General features: G+C 51.7%; 1 protein-coding gene across 8 annotated transcripts in view; it reads left to right on the top strand.

Annotated features, from left to right (window-relative positions):
- The window catches only part of HIVEP3 (HIVEP zinc finger 3), a 145,331-nt gene extending 136,226 nt beyond the window's left edge, over positions 1–9,105 (top strand). For 7 of the 8 annotated variants that reach the window (XM_071799203.1, XM_065857085.2, XM_071799204.1 and 4 more), the window contains 2 exons: positions 4,004–5,064; positions 7,820–9,105. In XM_071799203.1, the coding sequence (XP_071655304.1) occupies positions 4,004–5,064; positions 7,820–8,662 (1,904 nt within the window). In that variant the 3' untranslated portion in view covers positions 8,663–9,105. The other variant, XM_071799207.1, reaches the window with a different exon arrangement.
- The last annotated feature ends 16,928 nt before the right edge of the window (positions 9,106–26,033 follow it).

Here is a 26,033-nt window from a genome sequence, read left to right on the forward strand (position 1 = left end):
GCGCTCTGTATGTGGCCTGTATGCAATACATAATCATCAAAAGTGGTGCTGTGAGAAGGAGCCGTATACAATACATAATCATCAATAGTGGTGCTGTGAGAAGGTGCTGCTTGGTATTTCTGGGTATTGAGTGATCAGTGCAGCCCTTTCAGACTTGGGCTCTGACCTGGGTGCTCAGGAGATGAGGACGTGGGAAGAAGAAAGGGCCCTAAGGCATCACCCCACAAAGCCAGATAGGGAAAGAGGAAAAGTGGCTCCTGAAACGTTGGTTGTGTTACTCTGAAAAGAGCAACTGTTATTTTAAACCTTTCCATTATAGTCAATTAGAACTAATGAATCATATTAATTGAGTGTTACTTTTGAAAACCTGCAAATCAGAAGTCCTATTTATGTTACATGTAATTGCAGCCTTCTGAGGACAGAACTGCAAGGGCTCACTCCACCAGTCTGGGGCAGTGCTTTCTTTCGTGATTTCCTTCTGTCATTCATCCCTGGGCTCACACGGGGTTAATAGTGGTGTGGAAGCCCCTCCATGCTGGTGGGAGCACTCTGCTTTCCCAAAGGGAGCCCTGGCGGGTGAAGAGGCTGAGCTGGTCTCAGTCTTTGGTCTCATGGAAGGAGTAGAACTAAACAAAAGCTCAAGAGAGGTCTGACCGCGTCCCTAGGTTGGCTGGGAGAAACCGAGACCACCTTCTTTCGACCATAATTAAGTCACTGGTCCCTGACCTGGGCTGTGAGGCATTGAACAGGCTGCCCAGGGCAGTGCTGGAGTCACCATGCCTTGGAGGGTTGGACATGGAGATGAGGTTCTCAGGACATGGGGCAGGGACAGGGGTGGGGAACGGTTGGGCTGGATGATCTTGAGGGTCTTTTCCAGCCAAAATGATTCTGTGACTGTTTGTGGGTGGTTGGACACGCGCTGAGCCCAGCAAGGAAAGGTCCTCCCTGGCCTGCGGAGGACCCGAACCCGTCCGCTTGCAGCGGGGACTCCTCTGCCCTTGTTGCTGTTGGCTGCTCGCTGGAATGAGCTGCGCTGTCTGGCCCTCGGTGCATTATGCAAGCAATCCGTGTAATTTTAGAATTACAAAAAACATACAGTCCCCATTTCCTCCCATTGATGAAGAGCGTTCGTGTTTGTGTAAAGGGGACGGTCTGCAGGAAGGAATGCAGGAAGGTGAAAGCGGGGAGCCCTGGTATCGCAGGACGTTTCCTTTATTTTCTTTCAGCTTCTTTTCCATCCGGTTAAAGTTAAACACTGGACTTCGGCTGCGATTTCATAAGTAAGGAGGCCCATTGCTCATAAATGCCAATACTAAATAAAGCAGCCAAGAAGATGGCCAGAAAATCGTATTTTCTACTGTAGTGGTTGGGGACTATTTGGATGGGTGATAAAATAACGTAAAAATAACAGAAAGGTGCATGAGAAATCAAGAGCTCACAGCTCTATCGGGCATCCCATGTTCTCATAGCGGGCTACAAAGAGCCTGTGTAACCACAAAGGGGCTCAGAACAGACCCTAGCAAGGACTATTTTAATTAAAAAACTATAAAATGACTATTTCCATGTGCCACAAGCCAGCACGGGAAGATGGCCGAGCTTCCTTTGGGGCAGGCGGGGAGGGAGCCGCAGCACCTAAAACTCCCTGGATTATTTTAAACAAGAGTTATATTTCACTCGATTGTTTTTATTTCTATTTAAGGGGCAGGAGAAAGTAAGGAGTGTTACTATAAAAGGAGATCGGAGTCTAATTCCTCACTCCTGCGTTGGTTTTGCTTGGTGGGATTGCACCGGTTTGGTAGAACAACCTCAGAATAACACACGTGTAACGAAGCGCAGCCCTCGGCCAAAGCCCACAAGGCGCGTTTTCCCTGGCTGCCTCTGCCGTCCTTCCCCCAGCTCTCCCTCCTCCTCCTCTCCCTCCTTCTCTCCCTTCTCCTGACTTGCCCTTTCTCTGCCCGTTAGCTCAGCAGAATGCATTTTGGCACACGGAGCCAGGGCTCGGCTCTGAGCTCTCTCCGCCTGTCCCGAGGCCAAAGCAAACTCCCCTTGGGCTGCCCCGGCTCTCACTCACATGTTTCCCTCCGTGGCAAATGCAAACACGTCCCAGCGCGGAGCTGGCTTCGCGTTGCCCTCACTCCCTGTTTCTGACCTTGCTCTCTGTCCTGTCCGCTGGGTGACTGGGGCCACGCAGAGAGCACAGCGGACACGGCTCCCGAGCCGCGCTGGAGCTGCAGCTGCCTGTGCATCCCCGAGCCCGTAGATACCAAACCACAAAACCAGAGGTGGGGACCAGCCCTTAGCTCTGCTAGCGCAATGCATTCCTTTTGCAAGCAAGAAATATGCACAGTTCACCCTACAGCCGGGAAAACCGGTCGTTTGGAATAATATTTGTTCTGAATTCGGTCCCTTTGGGAGGTTGCAAACCCGCCTGTGTCCAGCAAGCACCGTGATTATACAGGCAGTCACAACGCGAGTCAGGCTCTCGGTGAAGAGCCGCTGGCTTGGACTCGATGCCGCGTGAGTTCTGCGGTAGGTCTCGCTTTATGGACCGGATACTTCTGAAATGTGGTGGGGAGCAAGTGAGGTGCATTTCAGGCCGAGCCTTGGATGGATCAGCAGCCCTGGTAAAATACACGTCTTATTTATTTCACTGGTGATGCCAGGTATTTCATGAGCGTTTACTAGTAAGGCCCTGTTATTCCAAGTAAACAAAATGAGAGGTTTTTTATGCATAGATCACAGTGACTTCTCGCTGTGTGGCCGTGTCCGCTGGTGGCAGGCAGGTCTGCTCCAGCCCCAGCGCTCGCTCCGTCTCATTTCCCCTCCGGCTCGTCCTGCTGACAGATGGCAGCTCTGAATGGAAAACCGTTTCAGTGTTCATCGGAGGAGAAACCATGTCCTAGGCTGAACTGATGGTGAAAAGAGGCCAGCAGTGCCGCAATTAATCACCCTGTTTGGTGCAGGTGTCAGAGCAGCATCCCTTCCAAAGCTGGGGACCGCGCACGTCCCGGCAGCTCTGCACCCGTTGTCTTGGTGCTTGGCACAGACAGAGATTGGAAAAACTGGTGTTTTATTAGCGTGTGCAGAGTGACGGGGACTGGCAGGGGAGCCTGGCGGCCTGATTGCGTTGAGCTGCAGTGACATCCAGTGGCTGCTCCCGATGGGCCTCTGCAGGCTGAGCTCGCAGCTGTGCACATCTGGCGCGGAAAGGCAGGTCTTTCTGTTATAGGCGCGATCTGCTCGGAGCTTGGTGCTGATCTCACAAAGCCTCCGCTGGCCCTTAAACTAGAAGAGAGATGCGGTATTTTTACCTGCAGATATATTGCAAATCCTTTAGAGTTTGCTTGTTGTACACTCCTCACTGTTTACAAACCCTTATTAACAAAGCATCCCTGTGCAAGGCTTTCCACAGCAAAAGCATCATAGCCAGAATTTATCAAAATAAGGGAAAATCCACAGAAGTCCTTTCAACCCTATTGTTCACTTTTAAATATGTCCTGTCTTGCTAATGTTTAACTGCAGAAAAAGGCCCAACGTGAAGGATGGGAATGGCCATCCCAGCACCTTCCTCGTACTTTGGCAGCTGTAGATATTTTGTAGGCAGCATTGCAACAAATGGTCGTAAGAAGCCCACGGAAGGGTGGTTGTGCTGCTGTTCTCAGCTATTGAGAGCCTTTTTTTGCATTTCTAGAGGAAGGCAGGCAGGGGGTGCGAAGGTCTGGAGCTGAAGCTGCGTGTGTTGTCAGAGCAATGGCTGGAACCCAGTTCAGGGCAGAGCGGGAGGTCCCAGTGGGGTTCACTGGGATGTACTGGGATCACTGGGAGCGGAGCTGGCGCAGAGGGCAGCGGCTGCAAGGCTTCAAAGCACGAGATGATCAAATCTAGGAAATGACTGGGCCCTCCCTCCTCATGTCCCCTTTGAACTTTTGAGCAGATTTAGCACAAAACCCATCCCTGTACGTGTGTTTCACCCTCTCTGTTCTGTGTTTGTCCGTCCCCTCAGGAACCAGTGAAGACCTGTTCCAGGACTCTGAGGGGCGGGAGGGATCTGAGCCAATTGAAGAACATCAGTTTTCAGACCTAGAAGAATCTGACGACGATGATGACAATGAAGATGAGGAAGATGAGGAGGAAGAGGAGAGCCAAGATGAGCCACCTTTAAAGTTGTCGGAAGGCAAACCTGCCGCCCTCCCGCTGCACTCTTCAGGTGGCTCTCCATCTTCTCAAGAGGAAGGCACCGAAATAGCGTCATCCTTAGCCCAAGAAACTGTTTCCAGCAGCCAAAAAGCAGGTGAAGACCAGCAGGGCTCCTCCTCGGGGCTGGAAACGAGGTGGTCAGCAGACAGCAGCGACATTGCCGTGTGCCACAGTTTCTTGAGTCTCCACAGACCAGCTTTGACCTCCACCGAACAATTGGCTTCCGCTGAAAGAGAGTCTGTCACAAGGCCCCAGATGTCCTTAGTTATGGACCTGTCAACCTCCAAGGACACCTCCCCAAGAAGAAGGTGGTCTCCAAGTCAGGACTCCGGCAGAGGTGCTGGCGGCAGCCGACCAATGCTGGCGAGAAAGCACCTGTTAACCAAAAATGAAACTTCGCCCAAACGGTTTTCAGCGACCGGGGAGCTGTCTCCTCTCAGGTGCCTGTCTCCAGGGAGGGGGGTGTCTCCTGGCCAGCGGGTCTCTCCCAGGAGGGAGGCGTCTCCGCTGAGGTGTGTGTCACCAAGGCTTGAGCTGTCACCCAGCCGCCATCTTTCCCCCCGAACAGAGCTGTCCCCGAGGTCGTACCTTCCACCAGAAGGAGAAGTGTCCCCTGGGAGGCACTCGTCGCCGAGCAGAGAGATGCCATCGGTCAGATACTTATCGCTGAAGAAGGTCCTGTCCCCAGGCTGTTCGGAGTCACCGCGGTATCCGTCCCCCGGGAAAGAGGACTTGCCTGGTACGAGCAAATCAGCAGCAGATGACAAAGTTCAAAGCTCATATCAAGCCCAGCATGGGATATTGTCTTCGATGCCTCTACCTCACAGGTTCTTTGGCAAAAACGTACAGCTCTATGAGTCCAAGCTGGTAAGTTCAAGCCCCTCTTGCTTTCTGGTCCCCGCGGTACGTTCTCTGATATGTTTTTTAATGAAGGTTGCAATGCACGATGCATGATGACTGTGACCGGTGGCACAGGTAACCCAGAAAAAAGTGACAGTGGACAGCAATAGCTTTTGCACCCATTTCAGTCCTGATCATCTCAATTGCAGAGAAATCAAGTTGTCCTTTCTCCAAGGGGGTATTGACACTCCGGACCCAAGCAGTCTCCTGCTGACACAAGCAGTAAGATGACAGCTTAATAATGACTAGTTGTCACTAAGAGGCTTTTTTTCCTTTTTCCTGGGAATTTCGTACCCATTCCTGAGGTTTCACCGGCTGGGGTGAGGCTGGGACCATTGTTTCACTGGTCAGTGGCCTGAGCCAGATCTGAGCTGGTCATTGCTGACTTGTGGGCCGCGTGCGTACGCAGCCAGCGCTGTTAGATCGACCGCTGAGAAATGTTTGGGCATCTCTGCTTTCACCTCGCTTCTCTCTCCAGCACAGAGAGGTGTTACCGCTGGGTCCAGAAACTTATTTAATCTCTCTGCTGGACGTATCAAATCCTACGAGTAAAGGAAAATTGCGTGTTCCTCCCACCGCTACAGGCAAATTAGACGTCGGGTTTGGTGGAACGTTCCCCGTTTCTGCTGAAGTGCCTGGCTGGCCTGTAATTTGTGCTGATGACCGTGAAATTCGGGTGCTGGTGTGAGGAGAGACCGGAGCCCTCGCGGCTGCACGGGGAGGAGAGAGGCTCCGTACGCCCCTGGAGATCCTGACCCAGGTCTTCTCCAGGAGAGCCGCGTTGCCCAGTGTGCGTTTCCCCCATGACTGTGATAACGTACCACCCTTTGGTGCCGCCTTCCCTCTGCTTTGCGCTATGGACGCCTGCCTTACCTTCTCGGGGCCTGTCCTTAGTTTTAGGTCCAAAATTGCGCTTACTTTGTTGCTATTTCCCTTTCCTGTCCATTAACTCTTTGTGGTGAATCTCAGGGCTTCGGAAACCCCAATCCTTCACCTCTGAAGATCCCTATCAGGAAAACCACCCACTGCTCAAATCCCCTAAGCTCCCTAGTCCACAGCAGGACATGATGTTGTGTACTCCTGCCCATTCATACCTTTTAACTTAAGCTTTCACACACGTACCTTCTTGTTCCCTTTTCCTGCTCTTTTTATGCACCCAAAGTCACCACTGTTGCGTTGCTCATGTGTCTCCAACGCAACAATAAAGACCCCGACAGGAAACTTTCCATTTACCAGTGAGATGGACAGCTGGGCTTCCATAGCAAAATTACATTGCTAATGAGGCTACAAGAGACAGAACTGTGGATTTATCAGATCCCAAACGGAGCTCTGTGCTCAAAACTGGTGCCCTATACATTGTTTAGAAACCTGGAGGCCATTGCAGCTTTGTCTGTCCATCAGGCCTGACCGCGACCATCTCTTCCCCCTGGCTCTTGCAGTAGTGGCCTCTCCTTCTGGTGGCTGTGGCACCATTGGGATTATTTGTTTGGGGGTTTCCCGGCATCCCTATAGTGATTTTGCCAAGACTTCGTGTGAATAAGTGAGATTTAGCAAGGGTTTGGGCTTGTAACTGCTGACCAGGGTTACACTGTCTTGAGTGGCTCTTGCTTCTTTCTCTTCTTTTCTCTTTTGCTGCTTTCCTCTGTCGCCTCTTCATGGAGATCCAGCTCGCTGGGGCAGGCAATTCTCCATAATCCTATGAAGGAATAGGCCCTCCAGTGAATCCTCAGATTTTGTAGCTAACCCCATCTTAATGGAAAGTTGATCTCAGTTTCTGCTGCTTCCTCTTCTTGGGAGTCCTGTTTAGGGGTTTAGTTTTAAGCTCATCACTAATTAATCCATTTCTGTTTGGCCACATATCTCTCCATGATGTACATTAGGAAACTATGTGGAGCACCAAGAGAGAAAGAGGAAAAGGTAAAATCGTAGGGTCTTGACCTGTGATTTGTGCAGACCACACCGCGAGGGAGGTGGTGGGGACCGCACTGCTGGGTGTGCTTTGGTCAAACAAGAGTGAACGCTACCACTCGGTCCAAAGCATCCTTGCGATGAGCAGCTGTGAGGGTGCAATCCTGCTGTGAGAAAGTACAGTAAAAATAAATAACGTTATTTTGGGTGGTCAGAAGCCAAAAGGGATCCAAAGTGATGTGGATGGCAGGAATCACTGGCGTCCTCTGCCAGGGTCTCAGAGGCAGGTTTGATGATAGCGCAAGGGGTAATAGTTTTGAGCTAAAAGAGGGGAGATTCAGACTAGATATAAATTAGACGTTTTTTACAATGAGAGTGATAAACACTGGCCAAGGTACCCAGAGAGGTGGTGGATGAACCATCCCTGAGACATCCCAGGCCAGGCTGGACGGGGTCTGAGCAACCTGGGCTGGTGAAGATGTCCCTGCTATGGCAGGGGTGGCACTGGGGGGCTGGGAAGGTCCTTCAGCACAAACTATTGAATGATTTTATAATGATCCAAGCCTGAACCAAAGCCCTGGATATTTGCCCCAGGAGACCATGGGCACGTTTGTACCCAGACAGCAGATGCTGTGGGTTGTTTTGCTCCTTACCTTCAAGGTTTGGGGGTCCAAGTCTTCCTCGGTTGATCGATCTCCCTCAAATTAGAATAAAATAATAACAAAACCAGTCCTTATAGTGAACATTAATGGTGCTAATGCCGTAAGTTGTACGTTGCACTGATTCAGCTGTTCCTTTTCCCTCTCTGGTGCAGAAGATAGAACCACGAAGCCCAACGCGCTCGCCTGGCGCCACGCAGCCCGTCTGCTCCAGACCCTTGCAGGCACCTCACGAGATCCATCTCCACGCTCCCAGCCGAGGTGGGGACAACGTCTTCAGCCACCTCCCGTTGCATTCGCAGCAGCTCACGAGGACGCCGTATCCTATGATTCCCATCGGGGGCATCCAGATGGTCCAGGCGAGGCCCAGCACCCACCCCAGCTTGGTGCCCGGTTCGGTCGTGTCCCTGCAAGCCGGATACTTCGCCTCTGGTGGCAGCAGCTTTGCGGAGTTCAGCCGCGCTCCCCAGAGGGACGAGGACCCGCCGGTCCCGCAGGAACCATCGTCGGCGTCCGTCTCCCCGGTCGCAAAGGTTTCCAAATACACGCTGTCCCCAGAGCTTACGAGCAGCGGTTACTTAGAAGAGAAAACGAGGACTAGTGAGCTCCAGCAAAAGACAGACCAGGAGGAATACAGGGTAAAAATGTTCGCCGAGCCCAGCCGCGCGGAGCAGGCGGCCCCGGGCAGCCCTGGCGCCACCCACAAGCACTCTCCAAAGCCTTCGACGAGCGGGGAAGAACCCTCGAAGCAAACGGGCAAGAAGCAATCCGGCAGCTCCAGCACTTGTTTGGAATCGTCCTGCACTTTCATCTCAGACCCCCCCTCGCCGCCGCTGGACCGGAGCAGCAGCACCGGCTGCCTCTCGGAGCCCCCGTCCGGCCACCCGCACGCCCAGCCCTTGGCCGGGGACCCCCCCAGGGCCAGCAGCCCACGCCTCGAGCACGCAGACCTGGGTCAAACTCAACACAAGGTGGATGAAAACACGGGAAGTACTTAAGCCTCCGCCATCCGTTCCACCTTTAGGCTTCCTATGTAAAATCAACAGACATTTTCAACACTATTTCCTTTAGTATAATCATCGCTATACGAAGCACTCTAGTGAATGACCAAACCCATGGAAGATTCCTGGTTTTCTTTGTCCCAGTCTGGTATTATCTCCACATGTATGCAGTTACTTGTGCCTTTTTCTATACCTTTTGTTGCTTGAAATGTACAAAGATGTTTGAGGCTGTGAATATTTTTTTAGAGTTTTTTGGAAAGGGGTTTGTTAGACCTTGTCTTTTTTGCCATTTCGGTGTGCGTTCTTATGGGCCTGAGAGATGCAGAAAGGAAAGGGTTAATTAAGCATTTTAGGAGGAAGAAGATGCACTGAAAACAAAAACAAAACAGAAAAACTTTTTTTTATATTGATTAAATGATTAAAAAAGAAAACAAACCAAACCCTTGCTCCTGTGTACAGAAGTTTATGATTCGTATTTATTACAGGCTTTATTTAATTCTCGCAAAGTGCTTGGTTTTTGGTTTATTTCCTTGCATCCCTCGGGTTGCCTATGGTTGTGCTTTAAAGAGTTGAGACTGCTTTACATTTGAGAAACGTGTTTACCCTGAACTTGTAAATGAAAGTAGCACTTCCTTGAGCAGGGGGAGGCTCGTGGGCAGCGAGAGAAATCCCTACCGGAGAGAGCAAAGAGACCTGAGCGTCCTCCCTCCTGCCGACCCCAGCAAAGCACTTTTCTAAAAAGGGACAAAAAAGCAGGTTCTTCTTCAAAGCTTTCCCTGCAAGAACACAGGAATGTATCGAATGTAGCCCCGGGAATGGTGTCTCGGTGTCTCTCGCTGGACGAGCCGGCCTCCTGCTCGCTTTAACCCTTCGCTTCCCGCTGCGTGATGCGCCCGCCTGTGCCTACGGCCCCGCTTTCCCGGGGCTGGGATCGCTCTGCCGGCAGCCTCCTTCGCTTCCCGCCGCAAGGACACTCGGCCTTGCGACCGCGTTCCCCCCCCGTGGTTTTGCAGTGGCGGACGGGCTCCGTCCGTCTGTCCCGCTCGCTCCGTCCGTCCGTCCCGCTCGCTCCCGCCTGGTTCTGCTCCCCGCGGGTCTGCGCGCCCGCCGCTCCGCGGCTCCCCCGCCGCCCGCCGGCTTATGTTAATTTAATTTATTTATTTAAACACAACGTGGCGAACGTCCCCGTGGTGCAGGCGTGGGGATGCGGAGGGGTCGGTGTTTGCAGTCAGCTTGTTGTGCATGCACAGTGATTTTCTGTGACGATCCGTGGCGGAGCAATGGCCTCTACTGCCCATAGATACCAAATACAGAGAGAGCCCGTGCAGCCGCTCCTCTCTGTCACGCTAATGTACTTTTAAAATGCAGATGTTGGCAGATGTTTGCCCTGGCGGACAGGGGGCTCTGCACTGCTTCAGAGGGTCTTCTGGTCTACGGAATCTGTACAACCGTCTTTTAATTAAAAAAGATATAACTATTGAACCAGCGGAGCGGTTCTTTCTGCTTTCAGAGCTGCTCCGCTTTATCGGGTACGTAATACGCTTTTTAAAAAAAATTAAAAATTAAAAAAAAAAGATCAAATAAAACCCTAACCGAGAACACATCTCCTTGCCAGACTTGATGAGCTGCGAACTGTTCCCGTTTCACGGGCAAATAAGATCATTTTTTTAATAATCTTCTGTGACTTTTTTTTTGCTTTTCTTGTAAAGGGAATTAAGTACAAAAGAAGATATCATGGAAATAACATTAAGGCTGTGACACTGACCAAAACAAGGTCCAGAACCCATTTATACCTTAATTAGCACTTTGATCGAGTTTCCCTTTTTCCCGTCTCCCCTGTTTGGCCCCAGGCCTGGGAGCTCGGCTCAGCTGAACCCTCAGTGCGGCTCTTAAGCACCAGCCTAAATCCCACTCAGGCTTTAAGCGTCTGCTTAGTATCAAGATGCTCGGCCAGGGCCGGCGTGAGCATCCCTGGAAACCATCCGCCCCATCCAGTGACAGTTTGGACTTCCCTGCCTTCTGCCACTGTCCCCCGCTTGCCCTCGTCATGCTCTTAACATTATTCCAAGGTAGCTTTTTGTATTTAATTTATATATATATATATATATATATAGAAATTGTACATAAAGAAAAATAACGCAGCAGCCATGCACTCAGCACCCTGGTTTTGTTAGGTGCATTTGACACGAGCTTTGGGCTAGATCAAATTTGCTCGGCTTCTTTCCGTAACCATGTTAATCCTTGACCTGCTGACACTTTGCATGTTTTACCTTTGGTTTTTTCTCCCCTCTGTCGTTTCTGAACAGAGGGGAAAAAAAGAACAACAACAAAACCCGGAGTCCTTACGTTGGTTTTGTTGCTGTGGTTTATTTTTGTTATTATTATTGTTATTATATTTTAAAGCTTTGCCGGCAGCTCAAGATGAGTTGAAGCTTTCAGCATCTCGGCTGCAGAGCATCCGTGCTGGTGCTGCGTGTGACCATCTGATCCCTTCACCCACCAAACCAGAAGGATCGGGGTGAGGAGTTTGGGAGTTGCTCCCCAAGGGGACCCCGTACCCGTCACCCGGGGACCGCTGGAAACTCAGGGGATGGGCAAATAGAGACCCCAAGGCTGCTCCGTCTGGACCCGCTGCGGCTCCTCTGCGGGACACGGGGGATGCTCTGGCCGGGGGTGAAATGGTGCTTCATGTTCTACCTAACGGGCGCAATACGGCCTATTGGATAGGCAAAAAGGATCACAAAAATCACTATTTAAGGGCTAATTCTCACATGGACAGCTCAGAGCTCGGCGGGAAGGGCGTCCTGCTCCGCGCCGCCACCAGCATCTCCGCCTGCGGGCAGGGCGGGTGTCCCCGAGCCCGGCTGTGGGATCGCGGGGTGACCCCGTGCCGGTCGTGTCCCCCCGCTCCTCGCGCTCAACCCAGGGGCACAGCAGCCCCACGTGTTTCCATAGGGCCGCGTGTCACCGACGGTCCAGCCGTCACTGGTGGCTGCCGTTCCCACCCGAGCGCCCGTTGGCCTCCCCGTGTCACGCTCGGTGAAAGCTGTTTGCAGGTCACGGCTTTTGATGTCACTCGGGGTGTCTCATAGGAGTGATAAACCCTGATTTACCTCCCGCAGGGCTGGCTGGGTTTGGCTGTCCTGACGCTTTGCGGAGCGGTTGGCAGTATTATTCGCAAGAGAATGTATTTATTAATAATGCAAATAGGCAGATGAAAAAAACCAAAGCCCAGCCCTTCCTTCTCATCGGCAGGTGGAAATAAAACCTCCTGCTTTTCTTATGGCAGAGGGTCTGTAAATGTATAGCGGCTCCCAGAGACTGGCTGCTCCTCTTTGTTGTGTAGCTGGTTAATCAGCCAAAACCCTCCTAGCACATTTCCCTCCCTATTAAGCTGTTTGTGTAGCTCCCCTGATCGCAGGTACTCATGGAAATGAATGCTCTGGCATCCAAGAAACCATTCTGCATGGAGGACTTGGCCCCTGCACTTCAACAACTCCTTGAACCAGCCGTTGAGTACCAAACCTTCCATCCAGAGCTAATAAAGCTCTTGTACGTTGGGTTAAGCTTAAGTATTTTCTGGAGTTTCAGTAACTTCTTTGTGCTTAAGTGTGAGTTTAGCTGCTTTTGTCACGGTCACAGAGCTCGGTGTCCTGCGGGACTGAGCAGCCCCTGGGTGGACAGGGGGGGCGGTTGGCTCCCAAAGCGACCCCGTGCCTTGCAGCCGATCTCTGTCAGCTCTGATTGTCCGCAGGTTGTTGGCCGGAGACCCGGGAATGCGGCAGGAAACGCTTAACGCCGAAGTAGCTGCGACTTTACAGCCTGTGACTGGGAAATGTGTTTCATCACCTGCTCCTAAGGGGGGACATAGCCCTGGTGTCCGTAGCGTCGCGCTCCTCGCCTCGCTGGTAACACCCACCCCGTTAGACCCGCTGGGAGCGCTGGGTCCATCCCCGGTGCTGGGGCTGGAGGTGACACCATTGGAGCGATGGGGGTGACCCGGCCGCCCCCATCGCTCTGCTTTCCCCTCCACCAAAAAAAACCCCCAAAAAGTTGGTTTTTCCCCCTAACCTGGCGTTCCCTTTTCCCTGGTTTTTGCTCTAAACCCACGGAAACAGCCCCTGAACAAGCAATACACGCGGTCACACAGAAATCGCTCAAATTGCTCCAATCCACGCGCAAAATCCTGGGTAATTTGATCTAGCCCTTTGCTGCTGCTCTTGCAATTGTTTTCCATTTGCTGAATTGATTTCGTCACGTGCTTTTCTTTTTAATTTCCATCTGTTGCACAGTATTTCCAAATAAAACCATTCTGTAAATTATTGACAAAAAAAATCAGCCCTGATGGCATAAACCCAATCTGTTTGCATTACTGAGATACGATGGCACTTACGATCACTTTAGTAAATGTAATGTAAAGAATAATAATAATAATAATAATAATAATAATAATAATGTGTACGCAAATTTAATATACATGGTCTCATGTAAGATAAATATCTGCCTTTTTTTCTAAAAGGTGTATGTATTCTGTAAGTGGAATAGTCTGTAGAAAGTTTCTATATGTTCTTAAAATGGCAATACATTCCAAAAAGGTTCTGTAAATATGTACAGAGGACAATGTAATTTGGTAGTTTTGCCTGTAATTTTATTTTCACTCCGGTTTCTACACTTGCATCTTGCAATGTCTGTATGGTTATATCAGTGCAAAAAATGCAGGTAAAAGCACAGTCTGATGTAAAAACAAAAAAAAAAGCAACAAAAAAACCACACAAAAATGAAAAGAAAAAAGAAAAAATACTCAGTATTTGATGTTTGTGACCCTTATTGTAAATGACATCTGTACTGTGAATGAGAAGTTTTTACAAGTATAATATTGCCTTTACTACCGCTCAGATTGTCTCCTCGGTCTGAGCGTATTTTTAAAAAAACAGCATGTTGGAATAAATTTTAAAGTCCCAACATATTCCCCGTGCGCGACTGGCGGTCTCTGATTCCATCGGGTTCAGCGCACTCGGGGACCCGGAGCCCAATCCGGACGAGTGGGTGCGCGGTGCAGGCGCCGGTCCCGCCATGGCTGCGGGGCCGGCCGGGCTGCGGGTGGAGTGCGGCTCCGGCAGAAATGCCACCAAAATAGGTGCTTTTTGCAGTGTTTCATCCCCGTGGTGCAGAGGGGGTGAGGCAGAGGGAGGCAGTGGGTGCTCTGGGGCCCTGCGGGGCCGGACCGAGCTCGGCGCATTGGTCACAGAGCAGGGAGCATCATCGCATTTGCTTTTATAAGAGCTGCCCTTGCTTGCTGGATCCCAGGATGCTGTTGGATCTTTGCAGCGTTTACTGTTCCTTCATTTATTCATCACTAGGGGGGAAGAGTTTCTCGGTCCCCAGCACTCAGCTGGGGACCAGGTCCCTGCTCTGTGCCTCAGTTTCCCCAGCTGCAGGCAGCAATAATGGTTACCTTGGAAGGCTGTGACAGAGGCATTTGCAAGGCCTAAAGCTGCACGGCTCTGCGTGGCGTCTCCAGGGGCTCTCTCGTGATGTTAAGCTCAGCAGGCTTTGGGTGGTGGGTGCTGCGCTCTGCTCCGGGGCTTTCCCACTCATGTCCGTGCCCCAACCCTCCCCTCGGTGCGGTCAAGTGGATCCACCATTTCAGTCCGTGCATCCAAAAAGCCTCCATGGTCCTTGGGAGATGTGTGAGAGTCAGGTCCTGGGGAAGGTTCGGTCCTTTATTGCCCTGGTAATACCTTGTATTTCCCTTTATGGTGGTTGAAGGCGAGGAGCGCTGGCTGGAGCCCGCGGGTGGTGACGTTTGTTCCAGATTCGCTGCCAGCCCCTCCAGTGTGTGCTTGAGCCACTGAAAAGAGCAATGATTTTTCCTTAAATAATAATAGTTTCTCCAATGCTTAAAACCAGAGACACTTTGAAGGCAGCCAGAGCTGTCTGGAGAACACTGCAGCTAAACCCCCCTAATCTCCCAAACCTGGAACCAATTTGGTTTACATAGATCTCCAGAGTGGCTCCAATTAATCAGTGTCCCAAGAAATTCCTTCCCCCTAAAGAGTCTTTGTTTTCTAGACGCAGAGACCAGACGTTTCCCTCCCTGGGAAGCCAAATGGAGTATCCAAAGATTAAGAACCCTTTGGCTGGTGTTGCAGATCGGTCACCCCATGGGAAACGCACCGTGCGAAGGAGCGAAGGTTTGAAAACGCTGCAGGAAGTTCGAGCCAAGGCTTCTCTCTGGTAGGCTGAAATTTCTGCTGTTCTTTTGAAATATCCAAGTTCCCTGGTGAGCTGGACTTCCCTTCTCCCCAGCCGCTCTTAATCCCTCTTATAGCCGGTCCTGTATGAGCATCACGGGCACAAAAGCACCTTTGGGGCTCTTCGCTCCTTGACCTCTTGTAGGGCTCTTGGGTGAAGAAGGAGCTGGATTATCCAGCCAGGGGTGGGTTTTAGCTGCACCATGTTGGAAGGTGTTGCTTGGTGTTACTACTGGAAAGAGCTGATGAGGTTGTGTAGAGCGGGCAGGGTGGCTTTCATAAAACCTCAGATGAAGTGCTTTCAATCACTGCCCAGCCTTGCACGGAGCTGCACAAAGAGCTGCTGGCGTGGGAGGAACGGCGGAGGGACGGCGCTGGGGCCGGGATGAAGTGGTGCCTGCAGGGACAGGCAGCGGGACTGGAGCCAAGGTAGCCATGGGCAAGTGTCCACACTAAGATCCGGCCCTGCCAAGAAGTTTTTTGGTCGATTCTGGTTTTGCTTTTCCACACCAGCACTGGTGCAAAGGGCTGTGGTTTGTAGAGACCCTCAAGGTCATGGAGTTCAACCATAACCTAATTCTAGCACTACCCCATGTCCTGAGAACCTCATCTCCATGTCCAACCCTCCAGGGATGGTGACTCCACCGCCACCCTGTGCAGCCTGTTCCAATGCTTTACAACCCTTTCCGGGAATAATTTTTTCCCAATATCCAATCTGAACCTTCCCTGGCGCAACGGGGGGAGCGGGGAGCTCACCCTCCTCCCCACGGCAGCCAGATGGTTTGGGACGGGAGCCGGTGCGGTGTCCCCCGAGGAGGTGTTTCTGCTGGCAGGGCTGGCGCGGCCGCCACGGGCTGATGCTCGTTGTTATGACAACGGGAGGAGGCTGCTGAGCGCGGAGCGGAACGGAGGAAGGGAAGGGAAGGGAAGGGAAGGGAAGGGAAGGGAAGGGAAGGGAAGGGAAGGGAAGGGAAGGGAAGGGAAGGGAAGGGAAGGGATGGCAGCGGGGAAAGCCTGAGCCAGCAAGGGCACGGAGCTGGTGTGCAGGATGGACGACGGCCCTGGGGATGCAGCCATCGCGGGGCTCCAGGCAGCAGAAAAAGCGATGGCTGTTGCTGGCAGCAAACTTCTCTTCCCACTGCTTTTATTTATCTGACTGGAGACCCAATAAGCACTGAGTTGCTGTGTGATTTAATGAGTCGAACTTCAAAGCTGCTGTTTCAACACCAAATTCACTCATCTGGACTAATAACTGAAATGGGTGACTGTGGGTGGTTTTTTTTGTGTATTTCCTTCTAGCAATTTACTATTTACCCCGTTGCTTTGCAGCTCCTAATTTAATAAGCGCAATAACCCAGGGGTGCTGCTTCAGGAAGGAGAAGAAACTGTGAAATCCTACAGTCCCTCCTAGGAGCTTCTTTGGTGGATACCTGAGGTCCCTTTATGCCATTGGTAAGTAAGAAATCCGTTGTGCTGTGCATCGTCGGGCAGCCTCTGTTTCCAAAACGTGCCAGAGGCTGCTGCAATGGAGGAAGAGCAAAGCGCATCCCGTCCAGGCAGTGTGGCTCATTTTTGGGTCTCCCCTCTCTTTGCCAGGGATGTGCACGAGGGACCCAAGACCTTGTCCTAGCCCAGTTTCTTCCCCTAGGTTAAAAACCCTCTCTGCTTTCCAGCAAGACTGAGGCATAAATCCCAGAGGGTGACTTTTTGTTGAGGGCCGATCCAGGACAGGAGTTCCCAGGATCCTTGCAGGGACACGCAGGCAGCGCTGGGTGTGAGGGAGGCCCAACGCACATTGCAGTTCTTAACCTCCATCTGCCCAGCAAGCAAGACAAAGAGATCTTTCCGCCCTTGCATTGCACCGACAGTTTCTGCGCTGCTGGATCATCGAGAATTGCCCGTGTGATTTTCGCTGGCTTCATCCCACCTGAAGCATCCTTTGGGTCACGCAGCTCGCCGGGTCTCAGGTTATATCAGTCGGGAGCAATCTGAGCCGAGCTGTCTCCCTGAGACACTCTTCAGGCGTGATTTCTCCGAGCTGTTGCATTCAGACATGCTTGACGCACGATCCGCTGTGTTCGTAATAACCACCGTCCTTCCCCTTCCACATCTCTCATCCCTGGGTTTCAAAGCACTTTTACAGGCATTCAAGAGCTGTTCTCCAGAGCCCCAGAGGCTGCGGATAAACCGAGCTTGCTCTGAAATGTTCCCGCTGTTGCTGTGATACCAGGAGGAGCTCGCACCGGCCGCTGGCCTTTTTATTACAGCCTGAACCACCTCAGGGGTTAGGTCATTTCACAGATAAAGAGCCGAGCCAGAGATGTGACTGTGCTAGGATCTTTCTGCTGGCCACTGGCAGAACGAGGGATGCTGCTTGGGATTCATCATCTCTTCTGGCAAACTCACATCCTCCGTTTCTGCACTCACACCGTTCTTCCCCGTGACTTATTCATCCTTTGGGCACTGGCCGTGCTTTTTGCCAATGTGCAGTGCTGAAAGTATTATGGTGTTTTGTAGCCTGTCCGTTAATCAGGCGGTTCTGCAGAAGGGGAAAATCCTAATAAACCTGCAGCAGGTTCCCCTGCTGCTAATTAACATTTGATCTATTTTCCTCTGGTTTTAAGTGGGAAAATAGCAATGATCCTAGCTTGTGCTCCGAAGAGCCACATTCCTGGTCCATGAGCTATTCCCAGCAGAAAGCTCTGAGAGCATCCACGGCAAAAAAAGCTGCTCGGTTTTCCTGACTGAAGTGCACAATGAGAAGGGGCTGCATTTCCCATTTTGTTCTGCTGACGACTGAAGCCAGCAAAAACTGCAGCCAGACCTTGATTTTAGAGATGGGCGGGGAGGGACCTGTCGAGGCTCCAGACACGGGGTGGGCTAAGCCAGGTGGCAGCACAAGCCACCCTGGGTCCTGGGGTGCATCGAGGGGACCGTGCCATGGCACTCGGGAAAAAGGAATCTGCACCCAGACCAGGCTTCCTGTCACAGGCTCCCTTCATCCTCTTCATCCTCCTCCTCCTTGCTTGACTAAAGATACTCACAGCTCTCCCCTGTGGCCCTTGGCCCCTCAGTCCCAAACCTGCGACGCCCCTGGCCCACCCGCCTCCCTGTGCTCACCTCCAGCCAACCCTTCAGCAGCACCACCTCAGCAATGAATTCCATTTCCCACCAGCCCTGCAGGCAGAACGGCTGAAATCAAACCAGTGATGGCCATCCCCAGTGCCACCAGTGTCCATCCAGCTCTCGCCACGCTGTACACGTTTGCCCTTGTTTCTGCAGAGCAGTGGCGATGGCATTGGAGCCGCTGGCATCTCAAAGGCCACTGTTTCCCAGGCTGGTTGCCGCTGTCCTGGGGCACAAGGATGCCTCGATGGCTCTGTAGGGTTTGCAGCCGGCGTGCACCCCCCGGCCCCGTCGTGGCTGCCTATCGAACGGCTGGATGGTCTTACAGTGGTGATAGGAGGGGAGCGGATTGCTGACAGATGGTATTAAAATGAGCTTGCAGGAATGAAACACGGAGCGATTGGATTAGCACGGGTGTGGGTGCTCATGCCAATTACTGCTGGAGCGCAGCCCCGCTCCTCGCAGCCCCGCACCGGGCAGGTGTGTTCGGCAAAGATTTCTCTTTAAGAGAAATTAATGATTTTTCTCGAGCACTCTCGTCTCTTTAATTAAATTGCCTCGGGAAGCTGTCAGTCAAGCCGTGTGAGTTATGGTCCCGCTGCCAAGCAGCCATTCGGTCAAATGAGCATTTTGTGCTCGTGATACTTGTGAAGGAGCCACAATTACCATCAGTCCCCGCGGGGGTGGCGTGGGGAGCGGGGCTGTCTGGAGGCGTCCCTGTGCCTCACATGGGGGCTGGGGGCCCAGCTCATGGCGAAGAGCATCGCCCTGGAGGAGAAAAGACCCTCATGGGCTCAGCTGCTCCTGCGGGCATCTCTGAGCCTGGCACGCACAGGAGAAAAGGGTTTGAGGCCAGATGGAAGGAAGGATTTGGTCTTGGGTTTCGCTAGATGTTCCTCTAGCCCAAGCCACGTCACAGCGTGTGGCAGGTGGCCCTGGTGAGCTCTGGTTCTCCGTCTGCCCTCATCCACAGCCCTGGCACTGTGTTATAGAGCTGAGAAGCCCCCAGACTCTCTCCTCATTGATAATTATGTTCCTCCAAATAGAACAGGACCCTTTCCAGCTCCCTTTAGCCCAGCAGCAGCCCCAGCCTGCTCGTCCTCTGGGTCACCCGAGCCAGGGGGGGCAGGTTGGGAGCAGGGAACGGGAGCAGGAGGAGGAAGATGCCCCTTTCTGCTCTCTCTGTCCTACAGCCACGTCACAGCTCCCTGGGGTATCAATTGAGGGGTCAAAACAAGCTTTCTGTTGCCCTAAGAGGGGGTGTTTGGTGCTGGTTACACCACAGGGGATATCACCATCCCTCCTGGCTAAACCCCCTGACTGGAGCAGGGGGGCAGGAGTCACATTTTCAGGCCTTCTCTCCCCAGCTTGCATCCCCGCTTCATTTCAGCAAATCCCGCCGGTGGAACACAAATCACAGCGCTCAGCGACATAAGGAAAAGCAGATCCCCCAATGACTGACACAGGGATAAATGTGCCGCGATGTCCATCCGGAGCAGAACCAAGGCTTTGGCCCCGAGCAGGGCTGCTCAGGACCCGCTCCCAGCGTTGCATCAGCCGCCCGGCTCTGCGGCAAAGCTGCGGCCAGCGCTGCTTGGCACAGGGCTCCCCGTGGCTTGGGCAGTGAATTATGCGTGTCCACGGAGTGCCATCTAGTGGGATTTCATTTTATTATCCATATTTCCCTAAAGCTGTATTTCCTTATAAAAAAATGTGGCGTTGTGCATAAGTCTGATGCATGTCCAAGAGGAGAAAACCAATTAATGCAAATTTTTCCTATCCCGCACTGTCCCAGCAGCTCCTTTCCAATTGTGTTTTTGCATCTTCCTTCCTTGCATAATGTCTGCATTTTTATGGCACGTTATCAATCTTGATTTGGAGTGGAAGCTCCACAAGGAAAATATTGCATGTTTTCACTTGCATTTAAAGGGCCCTGTAAGTCAGTGGTACACAGGGCGGAGAGGTGGTGGGAGATGTGGATCCTCTTATGAGACCCAACAGAAATGATTTTTAAAAACATATAGCAGAATAACTGAGTGATTCTGCCTACTCTGGAAGTGTGGTGGATGGCTGATATATTCTTGCTATTGAAAGAGGTAAGACTTGGCAAAAGAGGTGCTTCTCCTTCCACCCTCTCTTTGTGCTGAAGGCTGAAGTGTTAAAAATAAGGAAAAAAATAACAGCTTATCAAAATCTATAATCAAAAATCGATCCTAAATTTGTACTTTCTTTAAAATGAAGTTATAAAGCTGGGGCTGCCAGAGTGATGCTACGTCTGTTACCGTTTGTGGGTCCGGTGAGTTTCTCTATCAGAGTGCCAGTCCTAGAAAACATTAATCACATTTTACTCATCCCTTACTCAAATCACCGCCCACAAATGATTTCTCTGAGGAAGAGCTGAGTAAAGCCCTGAGAAGCTGATAATGTAGAATGGCAGATACGTAGCTATCTCCCGAGCTTTATTTGCACACTCGTCATCAGGATATCCAAAGACTGGATGGGCATCAGCACTGCGCCCGGGGATGGGTGTCAGCATCAGACCCAGGTAGCCCATGGTGTAGCCGGGCAATGCTGTGGAGGGTGGATCCAGGCCACCATGAGCCGTCTCCTCCATGGTGTTGCTCTGTTCTGCCTCCTACCCATGTGGCCCCATGCAAGGGAGAGAGAGAAAAGCTTCATTGACTCTCAAACCCAGTTGGAGGTTTGGATTCCCAAGTGGGATCCTTGGGCTTGGAAACATTTAGCTTGGCTCTGGCTTTTGTCTCCGTACGCTTGGCTGCCATCGGGCTCTCTCCTCTGCTGTAATTCATCCTCAGATAGTCCTGGTGCCTGGGGGAGCCCCGCTGTGAAAGGCTCCGTGTTTATTCACGGGATCAGCCTGTCACTCCGCTCCGGCCATTCCTGCTCATGTTTCTCTTGCAGGGGAAGAAAAAAACTACTGTTTAATTTATTCCAAGTGAGCTCCCCCTTTTCAGTGATGCTGGTGGTAACGATGCCATGCAGATAGGGGGGAACAGCCACGTTCTGCAGGTGTGAAGCACCACCAACATCACCACCGCTGCTTTGGGGCAGCCAGCAGTGTCCTGAAAGGTCATCACCTGAAATCATCCTGCCTGTTCATAAATTATACCCAGGAGCAATGGGGCAGTGGGATGCCACAATCAAAGGGGAAAGATCCTGACTGCTGGGGTTTATTTGGGGATTAAGGACTTCATGGTGTACTCCATCCATGGTGGGCCCACAGCAGTTGTCATGGTCACTGTCATCTCTCCGGAGAGCTGGGCTGGCGAGTGGGGTTTGAATGTGAGGCTGGCTTAGGCTGTTGGGCACATGCCATAATCTGACACACTGTTTATCTAAAACATATTCCAACTTGGACCAGTCTGTTCTCCAGAGACCTTGGCCACAGCCAACATGGAAGCAGTCAAGGGACCCATTTGGGAATTTGGCCCAAACAGAGTCAAAGCTGTTGGTGGTGATCCAAGAATTTCTGTTGATGGTGCCAACACACACACACACACCCCCTCAGTGCTCGGAGGGGCTCGGTGTTGGCCCAGTGCACAAAATCTTGCCCTGGGGGCCTGCTAATGTTGTGAACTGTTGGCATGTTCAGCACCTGGCACCGGGGTTTAGATGGGAACATGGCAGAGGGGCCCTGCTTGGTACCAGCACCCAGCATCTGCTCCTCTGAGGGGACCTTGTACACAGCAGAGCATCCAGCTGGGACCTACAGGGACACCGTGGGCTTTGCCTACGTGCGAGTGGTGGCATCCAACCTTCCTTCACCAACTGGTTGGGGAAAACTGCTCCCAGACCTCCAGAGAATGAAATCACCAGAGGTGGGTAATTAACACCTCTGGGAGTGCAAACGAGTGTTGCAAACAGGGTGTGCAACAGGGGCCTGGTGCTCTCAACTCAGCACCAGGTTCTGCAGTCACTTTGCATCGCCACAGACAACCCAGAGAAGAATGAGTCTTGTAGGGGTTGTGTCTCCCGGTGGTGTCTCCTAATTGAGGCGGGGATGAGGGAGGGCCCTAATCGCTATCTCTAATTAACCTCCTTGATTGCTCACTGGTGTGAAGCTCCAGCTGTTGCTGCACTTGCTGCCCCTCAAAAAGAGCAGGAAGAAAGGACCTTCATTCAAGGGCTGGACTTTGAAGGAGTGAAGCAGCTTGGAAGGAAGATGGATATTGCTCACCTGTCCCAGGTGGACACGTTTATACTGGGTTAGTAAAGGCAGGCTCTGTGCACAGGATGTTTTTCTGCAGTCTCCCCTGAGAGAGCTGGGGTCTGGTGAGTTTAATGTTGCTGTTTGAACAACCTTTGCCATGTTGATTCTGGTGCCAGTCCAGAATGCAGAGAAACTAAAAAGAACAGGAAAAGTAACCAAACTTCTGAAAATCCTCTGATTGATTGTTTTTTCCTCGATGGGGGCACAGGAAGAAGTTCCACTGCTGTTCTCCAGTGCAATTTTTCCAGTCTCCTGCTGCTTCTCTGCTTGCACATGAGCCACTGCTGGGCCAGACGGATGGGGAAGCAGCTCAGGAACTGCCTGGCTTTCCCAGAGGGTTGCCTGGAGCTCTGCTCCGTGTCCCAGCGCTGGGATACCTTGGACTGCCAAAGCTCCAGGTGGCTCCTAACTGGAGACTGGAGCCTGTACCTCCGGCACGTTGAAGCCATGCAGCATTGCAGCCTCTCTTAGCCTTACATCACCGCGACGGAGCAAGCAAACAAAATGCATGTAATCGAGAGAGGCGAACGTGACAAGAGCGATAACTCACATGCCACTCTGCTTGCTCACCCGGAGTAAGCTGGGCAGAAGCTATATATAGAAGCGAGATTGCTAATAACTGGCACGGGAAAGCCTTCAAGCGTCTCCATTCAATTCATTTACACCTCCCACAAAGAAGACAAAGAAAGGCTGTTTGAAGGACTGCCAGCCTGCTGCCATCCGAGTCAGTCGCTCAGCCACGGCTCCAGCGCAGCCTCCGCTACCCCATGTCGTGCACGTCGAGGGCCGGATCCACAGCTCGGTTACCTCCAGGTGAACTGCTGAACCAAGGTCGTGCTGGTGATGCTGTCATCAGCATCTGGCCTCTCCATTCCTCCAGCCATTAGCAAGACCCCCAAATCCTCCGGCTCAGACGGAAGTTGGCATGGGTGAAGATAATTTACCTTTGATTTTGGAGCTCCCTTTGCTGGTCAGACTGCACTTGGTAAAGGTGGCCAGCAGTGAGGTAATCCCAGCAGCAAGCTGTGCTGTAACTAAATGCTGAAAGGTCTATCTGATGTCAAAATGCAATGTGTCTTAAGCATCTGTCTGTCCTGACAGCACTGCTGCAGCCGCTGCCTTGCAGGGCAATAAGAAGGTGAATGTGAGTAATCTCCTGTGCCTAATGGGAAGGCAATTAAAATTGGAGCTGTGGCCAGTCCTGGCTACACACGTCATGGTGATTTTGGACAAGTCACATAGAACCTGAACTGGAAAGTTACTTGGAGCTGTACACAGTTTGCCTAATTTATGTGTCCAGTTCAAGTGCTATGGAAATTTTGCATATCTTGCCTCAGGGAGGGTCAAAAGAGATAGATGTCCTAGAGTAACTGTGTCGGTCAGAGGAGAGGCCGTTGTCTTGGAGAATCTGTAGAAAATGAGCCAAGAAGCCTAATTTCGGTGTTCCTCTCTGTGCACAGTGTATTGCCCTAGTGGTGTCAGAAGTGTCCACGTCCCCACCGAGAATACAAGGATGGTACTGGAAATGGCAGCTGTCTTCAGCAGCTGGGAGCCAGCCTTGCTCCTGCTTGGAGATGGTGGGCAGCAGGGTGGGTGGTGGCCACCTCCTACATCATCATCTCTCCAGTCACACACTTGGGGCAAATAGACCTGCTGGTGCTCCCTTCTACCCGCAGGTGCTTCAGGAGGAGTTGGTGCCCATTTGTGTGGATCTGGACCATTACTTGTCATGCCTTTGCTCCTCAACTATGAAATGAAGGTGTTGGGCCTGCTGTCCTTCATGGGTATGTGAAGATAGATAGATCCACCACTGGCCCTCAGACACACAGGTGTTGCAGGAGTGCTCTGGATAGGTCAGCCATGCTCTTCCCCCATGGTAAGTCTTGTTAGTATCGGTGGTGTGCCTTTCATTTTGTCAATCAACACCATGTATGAGGGAGAGCTGTGCTTGCTACGCTGGGTGTAAGGCTGATGCCGTTAAGATCTCCTTGAATCTGTGATGGTTAATCTCCTCCAAACAGAGCATTTGTTTTTTCCAACTCCTACATGGAAAGACAAGGCAAGATAATGCAGTCCAACCGCAAGACAAGTCTGGTTTAACCTCCTGGAAGGCAGCTGCCCAGGCTGGCTGGCATCGAGGACGTGGGTTTAGTGCGGTGTGTGTAGGAGGCTGAAGACTCTTCTGCCCTACTGCTTTCCCCAGTGGCCCATGGCTCCATGTCACCCCAAAGGACGCTCTGGCTTCACCTGTGGATGCCAAGGGGTGACAAGTCAACCCTTCTCTGCAACACTTCCAGGGATGAACTGCGCCCCCTCTAAAAGCCCTGTACCTTGTTTACAGACATGGCCAGAACTTCTCTGAGGCGCTGATTTAGGGAATGGTTACGGTGCCAACCCATGTGCAGGTGAGAGGAGACGCTGATGGTGATCGATTGAGGTGATGAGGGCGATGCTGGAGAGAAGGAAGTGTTGACAGCGACAAAACTGAAATCTGTCCAGAGCCTAACAAAGGTGTGAGGCTGGAGACACTCCAAGGAGCCATGGGAGAGGCCACTGGGTTGAACGTTGTTTTCTCTGACCCTTTGCCAATGCTTTTCCCAGATCGTGACAGATGATTGGGGTTTTAGCTGCAGAATGCACTTTTTCCCTCCTGCCCGGTCCCACGCGCGACTGACCGGGTTGAGGAGAGCAATGTGCTGATCGGTATCTTGGCGAGGCGGCTCGCTTGATGAACAAAGTGTGACCACATTCCAGGGCACCACGACTGCCCCAACAGCAGGCTGCAGGTAGGAGCAAAGAAAACATCGGACATGCATTTATGAGACTCCCAGAGGGCTTCTGCCTCCTTTGGACACCCCCTGGGGACTGATATTTATCTCCTGAGATTCCTTCAGCTGTAACCACTCTTCTGAGCTTCTCATGACCCCAGGCATTAATGAGGCTTGGACCCAAGCAGATCCCATTTATCAGCCTCCAAAGAATTCTCCCCTACTCTAATTCAATGAGCTGAAGAAAAGCGGTGTCTAAGACAGCAACGGCTGATTCATGTCCCACGGTTTGCATTCCAATGGCCCAGGGAGCCCCCGCACGGTGTCCGTGTGGGACAGGAATACCTGCAGGAAAACGGCTTTCACCTTGCAGCGGTTGTTGGAAGATGGAAGTCTGACATGTCCAGAGAGCTCGATTGTGCCATAGCAAGAGGACAAGCCCAGAAATGCTCTCCTCGCCAGCCCAGAGAGTTATCAGGTATGTGATTCATCCACCTGAGCGTGTGTTTTTGAAAATCGGATGTCTATATGTCCGAACTAGACAGCCTTTGCTTTCAGGGCCTGAAAACCTGCTCTCTGAGGTAAAAAAGGCACAAAAAGTGTAAACAGTAAAGGTGTTTTCTGCACATTGCATTATCCACATTTAACATAGGGAAAAGGTGCCGAATGAGACTAAAAATCAGGCCGAGAATTTACACTGTGCAAGGCTGAAGCTGGACAGTGATGGCTGAAAAGGTCCCCTCTGATAGCACTAAGTGGGAAGGGAGATCACCATTCCCTTCCCACCTCCACTGAGCTTCTGCTGTGCAGGATTATAAAAAGTTTATTGCTGGTTATATCGATTTTGTGCTGCAGATCCTCATCTCCCAGGACCCAGAGTAAGACCCTTCACACATTTTCAAATAAATGGGCCATCTGCTAAGGAGCTGAAGCCACTGCTAGAGATAGAAATGTTCATTGGCACGAATGTGTGAGAAAAGGCACTGGGA

The sequence above is a fragment of the Patagioenas fasciata genome, chromosome 25, assembly GCF_037038585.1.
Source record: "Patagioenas fasciata isolate bPatFas1 chromosome 25, bPatFas1.hap1, whole genome shotgun sequence".
NCBI lineage: Eukaryota > Metazoa > Chordata > Aves > Columbiformes > Columbidae > Patagioenas > Patagioenas fasciata.